Source organism: Clupea harengus, chromosome 20 (assembly GCF_900700415.2).
Source record: "Clupea harengus chromosome 20, Ch_v2.0.2, whole genome shotgun sequence".
Taxonomy (NCBI): domain Eukaryota; kingdom Metazoa; phylum Chordata; class Actinopteri; order Clupeiformes; family Clupeidae; genus Clupea; species Clupea harengus.
In genome coordinates, this window is record NC_045171.1 from 10538500 (window position 1) to 10557673 (window position 19174).

At 45.0% G+C, this 19174-nt stretch overlaps 2 protein-coding genes across 8 annotated transcripts; one reads left to right on the plus strand and one right to left on the minus strand.

The window, feature by feature from the left end:
* Positions 1-69: 69 nt before the first annotated feature.
* Positions 70-7557, plus strand: ptcd3 (pentatricopeptide repeat domain 3). The gene is made up of 24 exons (XM_031586890.2): positions 70-181; positions 410-462; positions 576-615; positions 830-875; positions 982-1050; positions 1187-1291; positions 1480-1603; positions 1995-2104; positions 2361-2437; positions 2713-2800; positions 2905-2965; positions 3094-3176; positions 3652-3796; positions 4086-4136; positions 4347-4436; positions 5134-5162; positions 5284-5390; positions 5867-5945; positions 6028-6118; positions 6240-6325; positions 6508-6656; positions 6794-6835; positions 7062-7220; positions 7420-7557. Exons 1-24 carry the CDS (start codon positions 72-74, stop codon positions 7475-7477), a joined length of 2052 nt encoding a protein of 683 aa, XP_031442750.1. The 5' UTR covers positions 70-71; the 3' UTR covers positions 7478-7557.
* Positions 7558-7617: 60 nt separating this feature from the next.
* immt (inner membrane protein, mitochondrial (mitofilin)) lies at positions 7618-19117 on the minus strand. Of its 7 annotated transcripts, none has more exons than XM_012831524.2 (14): positions 18885-19117; positions 17603-17676; positions 17149-17335; positions 16659-16827; positions 15476-15598; positions 14294-14404; positions 13098-13231; positions 12343-12446; positions 11909-12044; positions 11235-11364; positions 10503-10726; positions 9858-9989; positions 9338-9467; positions 7618-8920 (listed from the first exon to the last, which is right to left on the minus strand). In XM_012831524.2, the coding sequence occupies exons 1-14, from the start codon at positions 18924-18926 to the stop codon at positions 8313-8315; spliced, it is 2304 nt and encodes a 767-aa protein (XP_012686978.2). In that variant the 5' UTR covers positions 18927-19117; the 3' UTR covers positions 7618-8312. The 7 variants fall into 7 exon arrangements, with proteins under 7 accessions (XP_012686978.2, XP_012686972.2, XP_031442748.1 ...); XM_012831518.2 differs by having other exon boundaries at positions 14294-14401; positions 16659-16830; XM_031586888.1 differs by having other exon boundaries at positions 16659-16830.
* Positions 19118-19174: the final 57 nt, after the last annotated feature.

Genomic DNA, 19174 nt, shown 5'->3' on the forward strand with positions numbered 1-19174 from the left:
ATGACTTCCATGCAAGTATACTGTCAAATTCACCCCTGTATAAAACTAAAGTAGTATTATCCTTACCAACAATGCATTTCGTAAATGTCAAAATGGCGTCCTCCGGTGTACATGCAGGGCGTCATATTTACATCAAGAGTTTGACATTTCTGAATAATTTGGAACATATATATCCTCGAAGGTAAGTGAATTATACAGAATCCGTCATATCATATTTCTGATTCATGATTACAATTTGTTTTATAAAGCCTAGCTGATACAGACAACCTAGCTACATACTTATGTGTAATAACGAATTGGAGGTCATTAAATGCTTTCGCAGGGTCACAGTTTAGTTTGCAGTTTTTGTCATTGCAAATTATTGTTCTTTATCACATGTGTGCGTATTATAAAACCTCTTCTTCCTTAGAACTTTTGCATGCACGGCATCAGCTTGGCAGAAAACTGCAGTTGCATCAAATGGTACGTGCGGACGTAGCTACTAAGCTACTAAGACCTAGTATAGCCTTTCAGTTTACGAATGAAGTAGGGTATGCCTATGTACCCCCTTGGTCACTGCGTTTCTATTCTTACAGGGTCGTCAGAAGAAATTGTTATTCCTCGAAAGAAAACATGGTACGTATGGTATCAGTTGTGAGGGGGAGAAAACCCAGTGCATCCAGTAACGTTATATGGTCATAATCATTTGAGAATCAGAAATGGGTTTATTGCCAAGTAGGTTTCAGCTTACAATGCATTTGTCTTGGTCGAGTGATGCAGAACATGTTGATGCAATGTATGTTGAAAACATATCTTGAAAAACTAAATATCCTTGGCCTTCTTACAATAGGAGTAAAGAAGCCGTCTTGCAGGCACTTACATCTACAGTGAAAAGGGTATGTAAAATATTATACGCTCAGCTTCTTTTCCCCCAGTGTTGTTAACATTGTGTCTGTGTGTTTGTTAGCAGTAAAACAAAAAGCCTGCTATTTCTTTCCCCAGGACCCTACAGCATCACATTACACGTTCCAGGATGACTCATACCTCACCCCAAGAACATCAGGGGAATTTGTAAGTAATCATATTTTGTACCACTACAGTCTGTAAAGAATTGTTTGTGGGAGAAAAAACCCACATTTTATCCATTTGTTTTTGTTTGTGCTACTTGTTTTTTTTTTTACTTTGTGTGTTTGCCTTTCCTCTACAGAAACTGTACTCTCTCTCCCAAGAGTCCGGCAAATCTGCAGCCAAGTACTTTATTAACACATACCCCAAGTTCTTCCAGAAGGACTTTGCTGAGCCGCATATTCCTGTGAGTGCTCTTGGGTGTTTTTTTTACCTTCACCGCTATAACAATAACAATAGCAATTTCTCCAGCAAATGCTATTATAAAGTGATTTTGTACATTTTCCCTTGGCATTCAGAACCATAACTCCAGCAGTTTCTGAATATTCACTCTTACACCAGTTTCTAAATACCTCTTTGCACTTCGGTTGGCAGTGTCTGATGCCGGAGACCTTCCAGCTCCAGATTGAGGAAGTGTCTGAAGCGGCCCTGGTTGAGCGCATCCAGCTGAGAAAGGTCAAGGCTGCTGTGGACATGTATGATCAGCTGCTGCAGTCTGGTAAGGGGAGCAAAGCATACAAAAGCAAGTGTGGCTTTAGCTGGTGTCTTCTGAGAATCACTGCCCATGTCTCTCACAGCTTTCTAACAGTATCACACCCAGTTTAATACTCAGAAACTACAAATCTCAAATCTCATCAAGCTTGTTTAGGTTTGTATGGTAAACTAGATCTTAATAAAAAAGTATTTTGATTGGTTTGGGCACTTTAGACTTATGACAGCTAATTAGGCAGACATGTTTATTATACTGTATGTCTTATAAAACATATTGTTTGAACTTACATGACTCAAACAGTGTGCAGTGTATGTAGACTTTATCTTGTGTTTCCTGTGTCACTGTAAAATTTTGGAACTGACTTGATTTGATTTCTCTCTGTTTAACCTCCATCCAGGCACCACGTTGTCACTGGATCTCACCAATGACCTGTTGGACCTGATCTGTCTCTATGGTGACCAGGACCCAAAAGATGACAGTGACCCAGAGCAAAAACCGGAGGATGTGGTAGGAGACAAACCACTTTTGAAACATTCTTTTTTTAATATTACTGCTCACAGTTCAATAGTGTATATTTTTGACTGCTAAATTTTAAGAACAAAATCACTGAATTTGCTTGCACTTATTGCCAAACCATTTTTATACTCTGTGAAAGACAAGTGGAGGGGTGGTTGGAGATTATGTAAACAACACCCCTATCACACATATCAACAGAAGGCCACCTGTTCACGTTCTGATTGATTACATTCATGTTTTGCGCCAGGAGGAGGTCCAAGATGACCCCAGGAAGAGGAGACCGAGAATACGCAGAGCATCTGACATCGTGAGGGTTGTCTGGAAGTGAGTCCCCTCGTGTGTATGTCTATATGCCCTGGTGCTGAAAACAGAGCCAAGACTGATGGGAGAATCTTCAAAGTAAAAATTGTAAATGTTTGGATGTCATGGTCTCGTTTAAAAAAATATTAGAAACAAATACAAGATTCATATTTTTTTAAATATTGTGTATTTCCTGTGACTCAGATTTTTGGGATCACCAGTATTTTCCCCTTTAACCCCAAGGATTCTCCCCATGTACCACACTGGAATAAAACTTGCTTTGTGTCTCTATGCCCTAGAGAGAATAACAACGCTGAAAGGATTTTTAATCTTATGCCAGAGCGGGACAGCAGATCATATGGCGCGCTGATTCAAGGAATGGCCAGGGTATGTTTAACAGCAGCCCTAGCAAAGTTGTTTCAGTGAAGTTGTTGTTGTTTGTTGTTTGTTTTTTGTTGTTGATGGCTAAGTGTTCCCTTATGAATTTGCAGCACGAAGCCTATGGCAAGGCGTTCAGTACCTACACCGATTTGCTGAACAATCGATTAACAGGTGAACGAGTGCTTGTTTGTTTGTTTGTTTGTTTGTTTGTTTGTTAAAGTAATGAGGTTTTTAGTAATTTGTTGCTTTGTCTTAATCATTAGTCAAGTTCATTCCCTGTGTGTCCTTCTCTCGTTTAGCCAATGTTCACACCTTCAACGCGCTGATTTTGGCTTCCCCTGAGGTCCGGGAGAAGTACATTGAGAAACGGGAGCTCATTTTCGTATGTCCAACACTTTTTTTTTTTAAGTAAAAGTTCAAACATCAAGAAGTATACTCAACAGATGAATGACAACCTGATAATTAGCACCATCATCATCTGTTGTGCATTATGTTTGTGAGCAATTCTGTCATTATTCTGTCTGTATTCTGAGCATTTCTTTGTAAAGCAACATCCTGCTCAGCCACATTGAAAAGGCATTTATTTTCTATACAATCTTTCAAACCTAAAGGTTATTCATTCAGATATTTGCAAAAGCATGAAATCCATTGTTATCTCAGAAAAAAAGATAACTGAACTAATGCAATTAAAGCAAATGTATAAAGGGGGAAAGGGGGGGAATGGCCAAAATTCCGAATTGCAGTTAAGAGTGTGTGTGCCCGTGTGTGTGTGTGCGTGTGCGTGTGCGTGTGCGTGTGCGTGTGTGTGTGTGTGTGTGTGTGTGCGTGTGTGCGTGTGTGTGTGCGTGTGTGTGTAGGAGCTACTGAATCAGATGGCGGAGCAGAAGGTGAGGCCGAACCTGCTGACGTTCAATGCTGCACTAAGGGCCCTGAGACGCTGTGGCAACATGGCCAGATCACAGGCACTCCTCATCTTCGGCGAGATGAAGGCCCTCGGCATCAGTCAGTTAAAGCTGCTATTTATTTATTCATTGATTTATTGATTGATTGATTGATTGATTGATTGATTCTTTTAGTACTGTGATTGGAAATGTGTTTTCAGTGTCATTCAAAGAGCAGCATAGTATCAAGTTGTCTCACTCTAAGAAAAACTGTTAAAAATGAAAATTTAGTTTGAAGATTTTGCAATAGTGTTTTAAATATTATTTCGCTTTAAACCCTGGGAGATTGTTGGTCATTTTTATTATTACTTGATGCTTTTGTCTACCAATTTTTTCCCTCTGTATCTCAGCACCAAGTTTGGCTTCTTATGACCACCTCCTAGGCATCTTTTATAAAGCTGGTATGTATTACGCCTATATAGTTTGTGTCAATCTCTCTGTAAGGCTTTGTTATTGAATAGCTTTCAGAGGACATCCAGATATCGAAACTAGCTCCATATTTCAAACCAGGGTCTTTCACATTCAATATCCACACTGGACTGCTCTAGTACAATGTCATGTTGGCCCTGGTGTCCTTTAGCTGTCTGTGATGAGATGTATTCTCCCCTCAGCCTCCTCTACCCAGGGTCATACAGAGATCTTACAGGATGTGCTGAATGAAATTTCTGGACAGAGCTTCGAGCCCCAGGACCCAGATGATGGTATGATTTAAACCTCTTACTAAATACACAGTATACAACAGAAGTGATGAGCGCCCCTGTGCAATATCACTTCGATGTCAAATGATTCAAAATGATATCACATCTCAATAATTGAATTATTTCTAAGTTGGCGCAAGTACAGTATTTACTCTTATGAACATATGACTATACTGAAAATACAGGCATCAAAGTAGAAACCCAATGCAACACAAGTGACTACACCCGTGATCACTGACACAAAAGTTAGAAAACCTGCGGGCATTGAAACAAAATTGAGTACACCTGTGATTTCCAAGTAGTCCAATTGCATGAACACGGTTATAAAATAACCTGTCAACACCAGAACTTTCTCAGCTTTGGACCCATGGGCTGTGTCTATCTGCGTGTCTACATCATGGCTCCACAGGGTAAAGCACAGCCAGAGGACCGATAGTTTTCAATTTCACATAAGAGCAAATACCCTACTGTTCAACATGGTAGTAACGCAGTACCTGTAAGGTGTGTAAAATTTTGAATAATTTGACATATGCTATATTGCACAGGGGTGTTGTCACTTCTTTGTATACTTTTCAGTGATGTATGAATATCCTTGCGCCCCTTACTGTAGGCAAATTGTACATGTGCATGAACATATGCATCATTTACCAACCCAAGGGGGGAAGAAACTAACAAAACATTTCTTGTTTTGAATCCACAGTGATGTTCTTCCTGAACGCCATGAGAGTTGTAAGTGTTGATTGGTGAAGCAGTGCAACATTTTCACAACATGCTGTCAGTGCGTCTTGCACTACGGTGTGAGGGGGGGGGGGCTAATGAGGTAATGAGGCTCATCACTCTGTCTCCTCAGTGCCTGGAGCATAAGGACCTAGAGGCGGCCTACCGGCTCCACAGCCTGATGCAGGAGGGAGAGAACTGGAGACTGCTGGGAGACGCCCATCAACAGAGCATGTACTAGTGAGTCCCAGAAGCCTTTTTTACTCACATTCAATCATCATCATCATCATTGTTTATTCAGGGTGAATTGACTGAGCACAGGGCTCTTTTGCAGCAATGCCCTGATTGAGGCTACATAATACAGAAGAACAATAAATAAACATAACAAACATAACAAAACAAAACAGACAAAATAAGTAAACAAAACACATTAAACAACTCAGAAATTAAGTATAAAAAAAAACAAACAGCCAGCACGTTGACTATTACTGTTATTTTTAAGCCTTTTATCAGTGCCAGCTGTGCTGTTGTTGGTGTTTGTAAGGTTTTTGCCTTTTCAGTAGTTAGATTGCTAGTTTTTGACCAAAACTCCTTACTGCTGCTTTAATGGGTAGAGATTCTCTATTCAAGAAGTACTAAAGAGTTTTGTTCAAGTTATCTGTTGAAATAGTGGGATGTTCATAAGGTTACTAATCTAGAGACTTTTCTTTTTTTAGTGGCAGATTTTTCAACATCCTGTGCATGATGGAGCACATAGATGTGGTCCTGAAGTGGTACAAGGAGCTGATCCCTTCTGTAAGTGCAATGCATGGAATAAAAATAGCACATTTCTTACCTGATATAAAACCCTTACAATATGTCTTTCTTGTTTGTTCAGCTGTATTATCCACACTCTCAAGGAATGATAGACCTACTTCAAGCACTTGACACAGACGGACGACTTGATCTCATCCCAGAGATATGGAAAGGTAAGTGGGCAAGAATTTCAAAACTGGCTTTGAATATTAACATGGAATGACTAATAACACAATTTGGTTTTGCGAGAAAGTTTATATTGCAAATGAAAATATTCTGCTCCATCTTTTGCAGACATCAAACAGATAGGTCACGACAACAAGGTTGAGCTGGTGGATGAGATGCTGTCTCTGATGGCCAGAGAGAAACAGAGCTCTGAGGTGAGAGAAAGGAACCTGATTGAAGGAACCTGTGCCTTTACAGCAGCATGTAGACATAGAATGGAACAGAGAACCACAGTCGGTATAGAGTACTCCGAGAGTACTGCAACATTCCGACATCAGGTGGTCATTTCGAATCCAATGAAGTCCTCTTCAACCCTGTTTCCCGTTTCTCTGTAAAGGTCCAGGAATCGTTTGCACAGTGTGCTCTGGATGTGAAGAGGCGCTATGTTCCTACTGAGTTTGGCAAACCAGTTCTGGAATGGACAGCCAACTCTCTGGGCAGCATCACGTCTATACTACTAGCAGCCCAGAAAAGGCAGCAAGCTTGGTGAGATGTCAATACAGATTGTAATTACTAAGCACACATGACCTTGACCATGAGTCTCTGTTGTTATGTTTCCTGACCTTCACCCATTTATTATGTGAGTACCTTACGTCACTCTTGTTTCGTTTGTTTTACAACAGGGAGATGATGAAGCTCTTCAAGGCCAGCAACAGAGTTCCAACGTGAGTGCACTGCAGTTGTTTAACTGAAAGCACAGGATATGCTACTATATGTCCAGTTGCTCTAGGACGCTGATCCATCTGTGAAAACTAAGAATACATTAATGCCCTGAATAGATGTGAGAAACATAAATGTCTTCTGACAGTGTTTTGGGTAGGATGCATGCACACTGCACTCCCTGTGTGTTTGCTATAAGCCAGACCCTTAACATCTCCTCTGCATCTCCAGCGATGCTCTGATGGAGGACTTCCTGTCGAGTATAAAGGAGGTTCAGGACGCCAACCAAGCCGTGGAGCTGGTGCAGATGTCCGCCAGATACTGCCTCGCCGGCACACCGATGCTCACCGAAAGGGTCCAGAAGGAGTTTGAGCTGACCGAGGATCACAGGTAAGCTGCCGAACACATCCCCTCCGGTTCTCATGGCGCCCACATAGAGCAAGTTGGGAATTGTGTAATGTTCATAGTAAACAAGTTTAGGTTAATAGAAAAAGCTTTAAAATTAACAATAATTACAAAACATCAAATCATGCATTGTTTCAAATTGCCAGAGTGACCGTTCTGAAAATGTTTTTTTGGTCTTTTTTAGGGCAACCCTGTCATCACTGGAGTTTTCTTCTGATGGCAACAGGGACCTCACCTGCTAAGTCCTTCAACCATTACCATTGTACTGTCACTTAATGCTGTTGTACCTGTGAGTGCTGTGTAATAAAACTAATTCATACCATTCCAATAAGCATTCATTGGTGTTCCACCACACTTGAAATAAGGCAATAACAAATCAAGATTTTTCACAACATCCATGATTTATTAGTATCCAACATTACTAGGGAGAATTGTAGCATGACAACAACATTGACAATCAGGATCCTTACTGAAATATCTGGTCAGTTGGATGAGCAGAAAATAATGAACATCAAATTGAACAACCTAACACGTGTGGGCTTGAAACAGTGAACAGGGCTAGTGTCATACGAGTTAACCTAGCTTGTGTAAGACTGGAGGCCCATCTATCTGCTAAGCTCACACTCCAAAGTTAGTCTGTGAAGAGGTGCTTTCTTATATACAGAACGAGTGGCATTTCTTCAATACGACAGCTAACTCCTCAGAAATTAATTTATGCATATGAGATACACTTAAATATTCAGAACAGTTTGTTCTTTTTATTTCTGTTTTGAGTAAGAGGCCACAATGTTATCAATTTTAGTTTTGTAGGCTTATGCCACTTTGTTGGAAAACAAATGAAACATAACAAAATAAAAAGTGCTTCGGGACTTCTGATATCGTTCCGTTGGGAAAAAAAAAATCTCAGGAGAGCTGAAGGAGGGGCAAGCGTGCATCAAGGCGTTTCCCGTGGCGACCTGGGGCCTGAGTCGCGGCACTTGCAAATATACAGCTCGTACCATCTCCTGCTGGACGTCATCTCTCCCTCTCTCCACATCTCCACCGACTGGCTCTAGTATTTCCTCTGGATCCGCTGGCTCAGGGGGCCTGCGTGGTGCCCAGGCCGACGGCGTTGGCGTAGGCCGAGAGCAGGCTGACGGCCTGCCGGGTCTCCAACGTGAGCCGAGCCTCGTTGAGCCAGTCCTGGGCCACACGGCGTGGCTCGCCCTGCAGCTGGTTGAGCAGCTTGGCGGCCAGCTCCAGGTCTCCGCGCTCCATGCTGTAGTAGGCGTAGGACAGCAGCTTGAAGGTGTTTAGGTCGTCGCCGTTGAGGCGGGCCGGTGGGGCCTCCTGCTGGGGCTCCATGAGAAGCGCGGCCTGCATGTAGGACAGGAAGTACTGGTAGAGGCTGTTGCGCGTCTCGTCGATGAGCGCCACGCGCCTCGCCAGACGGCGCACGTCCTGGAAGCGGGCACGCAGCGACGCCTCACTGTAGATGCCGCGGCTCAGTGACTCGCCGGGCAGCGCCGACGCCAGCGCCTGGGCAAACTCGTTGTCGGCGCAGCTCTGGCGCACAACGGCGGCGGTCGCCTCCAAGGGCTCGGTAGGGGCGTCTGCGCCGGACGTGCGGAGGGTGTAGTTCAGGGCCTCCACCGACAGCCACAGCTGGTGCGCCTTACGCGCCTCGTCCTCAGCAATCACATGACCTACAGAGGCAGTGACGAGAAGAAAGAGCTCACAAACAGGAAGGACACACACCCACACTAAGGCATCTCAAACGGGAAGGATACACACCCACACTAAGGCATCTCAAACGGGAAGGATACACACCCACACTAAGGAGTCTCAAACGGGAAGGATACACACCCACACTAAGGAGTCTCAAACGGGAAGGACACACACCCACACTAAGGAGTCTCAAACGGGAAAGACACCCACCCCCATTAAGGCTTCTGAGAACAGGACGTCCACTAACCTGCTCTAGTAATTTGCTCACAAAGTGCAAAATGTACAACTCTGACCGCAAGACTGACTACTCTTTCCCAATGCACTCCACATTTCCTTGATACTAAAACAGAGGCCCTATATGAATATCTATCTGGGCAGGGCTGTGAGTGACTCACTGTCGATGGCCTCCTCCATGCCCTTGAGTCTGGCGTAAGCAGCGTTCATATCCAGGGTGAAGGCGTCCAGCTGTTCCTGAGTCAGCCTGCGGTACCCTGTCTCCTGCTCCTGCATCTTATTCTTCAGGGTCTGAGACATACACACACAGCAGTTTGGTTATTTAAATTAAACAGATGAGAACTGCCAAACAAACAACGACGGCATAGCAGACATTGACATGGGCAGTGGCATTGGTCTACATTGAGTGAGAGGCTCATTTAATGTGTGTGTGTGTATGTGTGTGTGTGTGTGTGTGTGTGTGTGTGTGTGTGTGCACACACGTGTTACAATATGCACTGTACACTACAGGCCCTCGTTTGAGGATGAAATCAGCTGGTGGAAACGGCAGCGCATGTGTACTGATGCATAAAAAGGACACGCTTCAGAGACGTGAAGTTGAGTGAGAGACTGCGTGCGTATTTGAGTGAGAGTGTGTTAGAGCGATGTGATTGAGTGTGTGTGTGTGTGTGTGTGTCTCACCTCGTCAGCCTCAGAGCGCAGCTCCTGCTCCTGCACCTTGAGCACGTCACGCAAGTGGTCTGTGTGTGCAGCCGCCTGTCTGCGGAGCTGCGTGCGCATCTCTGCCTCCATCACCTCACGCACCTCCTCCACCTAACATTCACATCAACAGTTACTACATCAGCAGACTCCTTCCTCCACAGCATCTCACAGTATAGGTGAGGCATTCATTTTTGTTAGTTTGGGTCAAACTCATGATTTGGGCATTATCCCTTACTTTGCTCTACAGTCTGGGCTACAAGAGTGCACAACATATGTGCATATCACACGTAAGTTATATATTACAACCATGACACTCTGTACTAAAAGCCAAGCAGTGAGCCAGCTGCCTGAATAAACAAGTTCTACATCCTGGTTCAGGAGTGCAGCTAGCTCACAGACGGAGACAAAACACTGACTCTGGACACTGAAGACAGTTATCTGACTATGGAAACCACACCTAATGAGGGGGGGGGGGGACACTTCAGAGTAAGTTGTATGCACGATAACAATACTTTATTTGTGTAGCACATTTTAAACATGTATACAAGAAAAAGCAGCCACAACATAGGCCAACACAACAACTAGAAAAGGAGCTGGTACTCTGGCGCTCTGCTGTTGCCCTACCTTCTTCTCCTGCTCGAGGCGCATCTCCTCGCGGTTGTGCTCCAGCGCGGTGACCACGGCCTGCTCCAGGGCCTTCTGGTGCTCCAGCTTCTGCTGCTCCAGCGCCGTCTCGATGTGGATCTGCTCGCGCACGCGCTGCTCCGCCAGCTCGCGGTTCAGCTGGTCGATGCGCCGGTGCGCGTGGGCGATCAGCGAGTTCAGGTCGTCCATGCTCAGCTTGCCGGCTGCGGGCGGGGGAAGGGGGAGGGGTGGAGGAGGGTCAGAGGTTAGCAGTGATGGTTCATGGGAGACTGGGGGGGCTTTCAGAAGGAAGACACACATTCAGGTGGGTTCTGGTCTCCTCTTCCCTGCTTTACATCATGACAATTCATCTTAGAAATGTAGTTTTCTTTACATTTTCACACTTGACTTGACATGACTTAATAACTACAGACATCTTATCAGTATTGCATGCATGCACTAAACACCGTTTACTGTTCAGGCCCAAAAGTCCAGTCCAAAGCCAGGCCAAAGCTTCTCATTCCAATTACTATAATTTCATTATCAAATTAAAGTGCATGGCTAATAAGCAACAAGAAACCACTTATAAGTGCTTGCCGAGGCTACCCATTTCCTGGAGTAAGACCACAGACCACTATTGTCTCTAGATTGTTTCAATATGAGGAGTTGCTAACTGCTGGCAATGCCACCAAGTCAGAGTGTGTGTGTGTGTGTGTGTGTGTGTGTGTTTACCAAGTCCCTTCCAGCTGGCTTTGATCTCTGGCGTGATGCTGTCGAGCTCCTTCTGGAACTGTGCCTTGGCTTCGTTTACCAGGTCACTGTACTGAGAGACGATCTTGGCCTCCGACTGGGCTGACTGGACCTGCAGATAACGGCACACGTCGTCTCTGAGTCACGCGCTAACTCAAACACACCACTACAACATGAGGTATGAAGCCGGGTTATTATCTAAATAGAGTTTAACCTCACATATGACAAGGCATTCTAAAGGGGCTTAGGATGCCTACAGAGTCGTTAGTTACACAATACACAAGAACAGGGTAAAATATAGCCAATAAAGCCAATTATGGCATCTTACACTTTCACCTCTCTAGACAGTGTTTGAATAGGAGAATGTTTAAACTTTCGTGTGTCTAAACACCACCTGCCTTATAAGGTATCAACTGCACAGCCATCAATGTTAATAAGAGGAGATTATACACGCCTGGATAGAAATCGGACATCATTACTTAAACATGCTTTCTGAGGGAGAGGGAGCCAGAGTGAGTGAGTGAGAGAGGGGGCATAAGGAAGAGAGGTGAAGGGAGGAGGTAATTATAAAAAAGACCGTATGAAAGTGAGATAAAAAACAAAAAAGAGAAGGAGGGAGGGAGGAAGATAATGAGGAGGGAAAGGGTGGCCTTTACCTTGCCCACCACTTTGTCCAGGTCTACAATCATGCTGTGGAGGTTCTCCTCGGCTGCCAAGACCTGGGGTCGTGCTGCGTCGATCTTAGAGCCCTTGGCGACATGTATCACTTCTTTCAGCTTCTCCAGCTCATCTCTACAACACACACACACACACACACACACACACACACACACACACCCCACAGTGATGACATCACACCATATTAATAAACATTACACCATCTTCATTTCCTACAAAGCTGATCTCTTCCCAAACCAATGGGCTTGAGATTTCTGAGCACCACTACTGCATGGCTTTGTTTAACGTTGGCGTCTCCCAACAAAGACACTTTGTTTGCGTTTTCTCTTCCTGTGTGTGTGATAAGGCCTGTGTGTGTGTGTGTGTGTGTGTGTGTGTGTGTGTGTGTGTGTGTAGAGACGGTGTGACTCACTTGGCTCTGAGGAGGGCGGCTCCAGCATCATCCACGGCTTGGCTCCGCTGGCCCAGAGCGTCCTCTAGCTCCCTCCACTGGGAGGACTTCTTATCAGGGGCGCCCTGAGCGAGACAAACATGGACGCACAAGACCAGTCTCATTCCAGGGCACCCAAAACGTGAGCTACAGCATTCTGAACTGCATTGCTTTCCAAACGAGGGGCTATAGTTTCCCACAAGGAAAACAACAAAACGGTAAGGCAAAACGGTGAGGCAAAACGGTGAGGCAAAACGGTTGGAAGCTTTTCTTTCAGGCATGACTGCCGTGGGAATGTGACACTTCTGACATATGACATTTCAGACAGGAACACTTGCCACTGACTTCATACAGAGGTTGAACATGACGCAGTCTTTTAATGGCTGATGAAAAGCTAAAGTGACTTCCTCAAAGGAGCCCTATTTAAAAAAAAAAAAAAAAAAAAGAGGTTATCTGAATTGCTATGGCTTTGCACAGATGGCTGGTCTGTTTCCCTGCCCTCTCGCTCCACACCTCAACACTAGAGGGGCGGCCGGACACCGTATCTCCAGTCCCGACCACTTCACTGCAAGGCTTCCAAAAATACCCCTACAGCCCCCCACCCCACCCCAGCCCAGCCCCCACGAACTACCCCTACCAGCACAGGAGCCTGTTCACCACAGGAGCACCACAAAAAATGAATATGCTCCCACACTGGATTTGTTATGTGGTGGTGGCTGTTCTACGCCGGGCCTCACCTCCGCATCCATGGCCTCCTTCAGCTTCTGGCAGTGGACGGCAATGGCTGACAGCGCGGCCTCCTGAGCGCCGATGGCCGCCAGCGTGACCTTAGCCGAGCTGCCCAGCGTCTCATCCAGATGGCTGGAGAGAGCTGGGTGAGGGACAAAGAGACAGGCCAATCAACAAGGCTGGTGTGCCTGAGGCCACCTCACCACTATGTTAATGAGACCATGCAAAGGCATAGGCCAGAGAACAGAGGACAGATCAGCAGCAGACAGTCGTAAGGGGACAGGAAGTTAAAGGACGGTCGTAAGGGGACAGGAAGTTAGAGAACACAAAGGGTAAATCACAGAAAGGGAGCAGAGGGAGGCTTGTACACAAATGCATGAAGCAAAATCACCAATGCAGTACACTCAACTCCATCAGCTGTGGTATGTGGAAGTGTGTGTGTTGGGAAACCAAGAAAAGTGTATGTACATTGCTCGTGCGTGGATGCAGTAAGCACATGGTGCACGTGTGTGAGTGCATGCCTGGGAGTGTGTTTTGTGTATACAGAGGAGCCCCCGTATCTCCTGATTTGGTAACCATGGTTTCAGTTATTCACGATTATGAAAATATTAAGCGGACAATTAAGGTCGGTTCTTAAATAAACGGTTCTTCAGTTCTTAATTCCGTGCCACTCCGAGTAACCTTTCAGCACAATAGTGCTTAACACGTGACTGATGTCTTTAGTCTCATGTCTGTCTGTCTGTAATTCCTTCATCCTCATTGCATTCTGTTTAAATCAAAGGGAGGGGCTAGGACATAACGAAAGGAAGAAAAAAAAAAGTTGTTATTGAGGTCTTATTGTGGGTTATTTATAAATTAAACCGAATCATAGGAATGTATATACACGAAAATCAAGTTCCATACGATGTTGGCTACTATACGTGGTAGTTGTTGGAATGTATCCTCTACGGTTACAGGGGCCCTGCTGCATGTGCATATTTGTACATGTGTTCTAACACATACATGCGTTCTAACACATACTGTCAATGGGGGTGTATGTGTGTGTGTGTGTGCGCATTTGAGTGTGGTGTGTGCAGCTACATGGGATAGGGAGATTAGTGTTTAGTATGTGTGTGTGTGTGCGAGAAAAGAGAGAGAATGAGTTTGTGTGTGCGCGTGTGTGTGTTTGTGAGAGTAAGACAGAGTGTGTGTGTTGGACACATACAGGCCAGGATGTCTTCCTCAGCCTTATCCTTTGCAGCCAGGAGTGCAGTCACCTCCTCTGCCGGCCGTTCTTTCAGCGCAGGCTCATGTGCACACTCCTTACATTCCCCTGCTAGACACACACACACACTCAGTTCATTCCCGTGTTTCACACTTCTCTGAGTGTGTAAGCCAGGGGGCTGAGAACATACAAACACTAGTATTATATGTTTTATCCACATGCTTTCACACAAACTTGCACAACCAGCATAATCGCTGGTTTTGTGGCATGCACACATCCATACCCCTAACATCTGCCCAGACGAAAGCCAGTGACCCCACTGTACTTTGAGCACATGGACATTACACTACATAAAACACAACACACACATGCGCCGTATCCAAAATGAGCCTACATGCAGCACACTTCATGACGATGCACGCACACACACACACACACACACACACACTTCATGACGATGCACACACACACACACTTCATGACGATGGACACACACACACACTTCATGACGATGCACACACACACACACACACACACACTTCATGACGATGCACACTGTGTGAAATGAGTGATAATGCATGACCCCGCAGGCACCTCCATGTTAGTGGCGTGTGAGCACCGGGCGGTGGGCTGTTGCTCCAACCACAATGACAGATGGAGAAAGGACCAAGGAGAGCGAGATGATCCGGGAAGAGAAACGAGGAGAGCGTGCGACAGGACAGAGAGCCGTGCAGGGAGAGTGGGAAATCCTGTTAGTTGATGATAGTGACAGGGATGGACTCATCGAGGCCACATGCCGAGAAAGGGAGAGAAAGGAGAGAGAGAGAGAGAGAGAAACTCATAGCCCAGCATGCAACGCCCTTCGCAGTTCAGCAACTCCAGATCAGACGAGATTAGTCTTGTCACCTCTCAAAACACGGCTGAATAACAAGCTTTTAGTTCATATTTTTCCACTGTTAAATGTCAGGTATTTGTGACCTTTCGAGCTAATTTCACCCAAGGACTCCGCTGTAGAGCAGAAGCTGTGGGACTTGTATCCTTGCCTGTGAAATCAGTTTTATAATCGTATTTGTAGCTGGAGGCTGACCCTGCGGAGGGGAGTCAGTTGCGGAGGGCAAAGGTAAAAGGTCAAGAAGATGTCGGCGTGCGTTGGGGAGGAGGGGGAGTTGTTGGGTCACAGACCTGCAGGCTCAACTGCAGCCTCTGCTGGGGGGGCGGGCGGCGCCTTGTCGCTGGTGCCCGGCGCGGGCACGGAGGGCACCTCGCCGATAGCGGAGAGGATGTGGGCCGCCTCGGCAGAGGCCTCTGCAACACAGTGGGAGCGTCACGAGTGGAACCTTCCACGAGACAGGTTGCAGTGGGGAAGGCTAAAACCGACGCGCACAACCACTGCAAAATGTTATCTGAAGTGCCAACTGAACCCCACCCTTTTGGAAAGCAAATATCAGTAACAATGTTCCAGTGGTGGTTGAATGTCTTCATCCTTCCTTCATTGTTCATTTAGATGACTGCTTTAAAGCCACTCATTTCTAGTCGGTCAGCAAAACTGACCTGAAGGGTGAATAGAGTCATTCATGAGGCCATAACTGTCCGTCTTCACACAAACATGTGATTTGAAATCATTAAAGACTTCACAACCAGAGACTTACTGAGGCACAACGTAACGGTAGAAACAATAATCATGCAATTTCAGATATATATATATGTATATAATATAGTTGAGAAAAGTATAAAGGATTAATTGGATAGAATTGAGGAAGAAAATAATGCCTATTCTCTAGCTGAATTTAAAATATAAAATCTCAAAACCTACAGAGGTACTCAAATATTCGTATACATTCACTTCTTATGCATTCCATGAGATCACCCTAACAGCGGTCTTCATTCCCTCCCACCTTTATAACAGAAACACACCCAGAAGAGCTTATCAATCACGACAGTTAGACAACTCGAGTGTGTGGAAATCACAGCATGCAGCCCAGTAAGCTTCAGGCCGATCAGGTTTGCCACGTCTGGCTTGCAAGATCAGTGAGTGCGAGTGAGCCATTTTGTGCTCAACCTCCAGCAGAAGAGAAACCTCAAGAGTGTCATTCACTGACATACAAAATGCCAGTAATGCAACCACTGTTAAGCCCTAGCAGAGGTCACTGGTCTCACCAGCTATACAAAGGCTTAGCAAGCCTTCGCATGACTCTCCTTAACTATTTCATCTCTTTAAGGAATCAGCTAACCTTAAAACTGCAAGCTTACAACAACACTCCTAACTTTCAAATCCATCTCTAACATGTTTGAGCAGTTCTGGAAAAACAAAACAAACAAAAAAAAAACCTTCAATGATTTTTTGCTAAACCTCTGGTGATCTCACCCTCAATAGTTTGTGGAGGTGGAGGTGGAGGAGGAGGTGGAGCTGGGGTCTCCTCTACCACAGGGGGTTTCTCAGGGGCAGCCTCTTTGGCTTTCTTTTCCTTTTTCGGCTGCTTGGATTCCTTGATGGTTTCGGACACACTGGATATCTGCAGGGCTTCCACTTTTGCCTGCTGAGACATTTGTACAAACATGGTGAACACCCAAGAAAACGATGTTACCTGATGTCACACAGCCATGTCGCGAGACAAGCATTGGGCCTCATTTCCTTCCCAATACAAGAGTTTTTGGTAGAGTTTGGTCAAAGCGTAATTAAAGATGGCAATACACTTGTTTACCGATTTGAAAAAGTAATCCTAAATGTCTCAATGATTCTGTTTTATCGTTGGAGTCATGCACTTTATCTGAAGACCTAAACCCAAGATGCAATGAAGGGAACTCCAGCATAGTATTGGCAATGTGACTGGAAACCAGATGTGTGCTAACCCTACCGGCTTCTTTGGCAATGTGAGGACAGGCGCCGCTCCCAGAGTCATCCCAAACACCTGGTCTGAGTAAGGAACAGTCTTCTCAACATTCGCCCGGAATTTGGGGTCCCATTTGGCATAGAGGATTGTGCCACCGAGCCCGCCGCCCACTGTTAGAAGGCTGGCAGCTACAATCTTGCCTGCAGTTACTCTGCCAACACAAACATACAAGTCATCAGTTAAACTTCATTTAGACCATTAATGTCAATGACAAACAACAGTATTGTCCCACCTACAATCAAACAATGAGTATCATACGACACTGTATCAAAAGCACCGACACCTTCACCTTAGGCAAGACCATCGTAGCCATCAACATCTGACAATTAGCTCTAAGTTACACTTTATTGCTTTCAGTACAATATGTTCCCACCGCCATCCCTCCTGGCTGAGGGCCTCATGTTTGCAGATAACCTACCCGGAGTTTCCCGCTGAGGTGTAGCCACGACAGTGCTGCAAGGGATGGCCGGCCACCTTCCCACAAACACATTTCTAGGGGGAAAACACAATGGAGACGTCAAATTATCCGTAGACAACTGTAAACACCTCGAATCATCATGGAAGCATTGGTGAACATTTTTCCATGTGGCTTCAATGGTCTGCGTTAAAGCCACAAGGCTTCGTCGGGTCCCATTGGATCCCAACAGAAGTCCTTAAGTGGTGATACATTAAATGATTTCCATGTTAAAGATGTCAAGGTGACATCACTATAAGAATATGAGGTTTTTAAAATGACATCTAAAAGCCCCGAAAAGGATACTGTTTGTGAAGAGTCGGCTGTCGTAGACAGCGAGGCAGGTTGATTTAGACAGCTAACTTATAGATTATTAACGTATATTTAATTGGTGTACAACGAGTGCAGATCGAGAATTTCGTTGTAAAAGAGCACGTTTCCACATTTCCATGAATATCATCTGAGATTGCACTGGCAACACATGGTTAATGCTAATGTTAGCTTTGCTAGGTAGGCGTTTGGCTCTTGATAAATGTAGTGTGTGTGTAAACTGAAAGTAACATATTTTACATATTGTGTAGGGCCACATTACTAAAGGAAAGGTTGACTCCGAAAGGAACTTCGCGAACTTTTTCGCCGACAAGGTCACGTCCTCCTCATGGGAACTATACAAACATCCTACTGCCTTTAAAAAAAATGTATGAAATCGGTATGATACTAATCGGTATCTACTTCAAAGTGCACATATGGCAATCCGAAAATTTGACTGTTTGGTTTAACTCAAAAACCAAACTGTTACAGGCATGGGTGAATGACAGAAAATATGAATCACGCACAAACCGCCGAATTTTGCGTAGCTATACTTTCTAGCAGGACAGACATTGGTGCATTATCATGCCCCTCATGGGATCCGTCAATTTCATTTGCTAACCCCTTTCAACCATCTAAAGGTAACGCCTACTTCCACTGAGAAATACGTACTTTACGCAAGGTGGCAATAGATAACAGCAAGCTGCTTAACCCTTAAATAAATACAATATCACATGAATATAATCATTATCTCATACTTTCCACACACTGTTGTCGCACAACTGATTATTGACGAATCGTCAGAGAAAATAACGCTTCCCTTCACTGACAAGCGGTAACTAAATTAGGCCTTGTGAATGGGTCACTGAATGACCGTTCTCTGTGTGGCTAGTAGGCTAGCATGCTAGTCTGTGCTCGCCACACACAAATGTCTTACCCGAGCTGCTGCATTTGCCCCTTTCAAACAGACACGCAGCATTGTGGTGGTTACTCCCTTAGCGTCGTAGTTTCAAGGAACAGAAGGTGGTACCGATCAGTATGACATTATAAGATAATAAACCTCATATGCTGTCGTGCCCCCAACACAGCAAATTTCCCCTAGCACCGTTTAGCCGAGTGACAGAAAAGGAGCGCATGCGTCCTAGGCACGCCCAACTGCGAAATATTACGTCACGAGTTCATAGTCATCAAGGAGTACGTGATGAACGCCGAAGGTCAATACTTTAT

Excerpts from the sequence above, each read along its gene's own strand:
- immt (XM_031586888.1), bottom strand. The coding sequence starts at position 18,926 with ATGCTGCGTGTCTGTTTGAAAGGGGCAAATGCAGCAGCTCGG. Across the intron at positions 17,677-18,884 it reads GGGCAAATGCAGCAGCTCGG|AAATGTGTTTGTGGGAAGGT; the intron begins GTAAGACATTTG and ends TTTTCCCCCTAG. Across the intron at positions 10,727-11,234 it reads AGCCAGCTGGAAGGGACTTG|CCGGCAAGCTGAGCATGGAC; the intron begins GTAAACACACAC and ends CCCCGCCCGCAG.
- ptcd3 (XM_031586890.2), top strand. The coding sequence starts at position 72 with ATGCATTTCGTAAATGTCAAAATGGCGTCCTCCGGTGTACATGCAGGG. Across the intron at positions 2,966-3,093 it reads GCTGAACAATCGATTAACAG|CCAATGTTCACACCTTCAAC; the intron begins GTGAACGAGTGC and ends TCTCTCGTTTAG. Across the intron at positions 5,391-5,866 it reads CATCAACAGAGCATGTACTA|TGGCAGATTTTTCAACATCC; the intron begins GTGAGTCCCAGA and ends TTCTTTTTTTAG.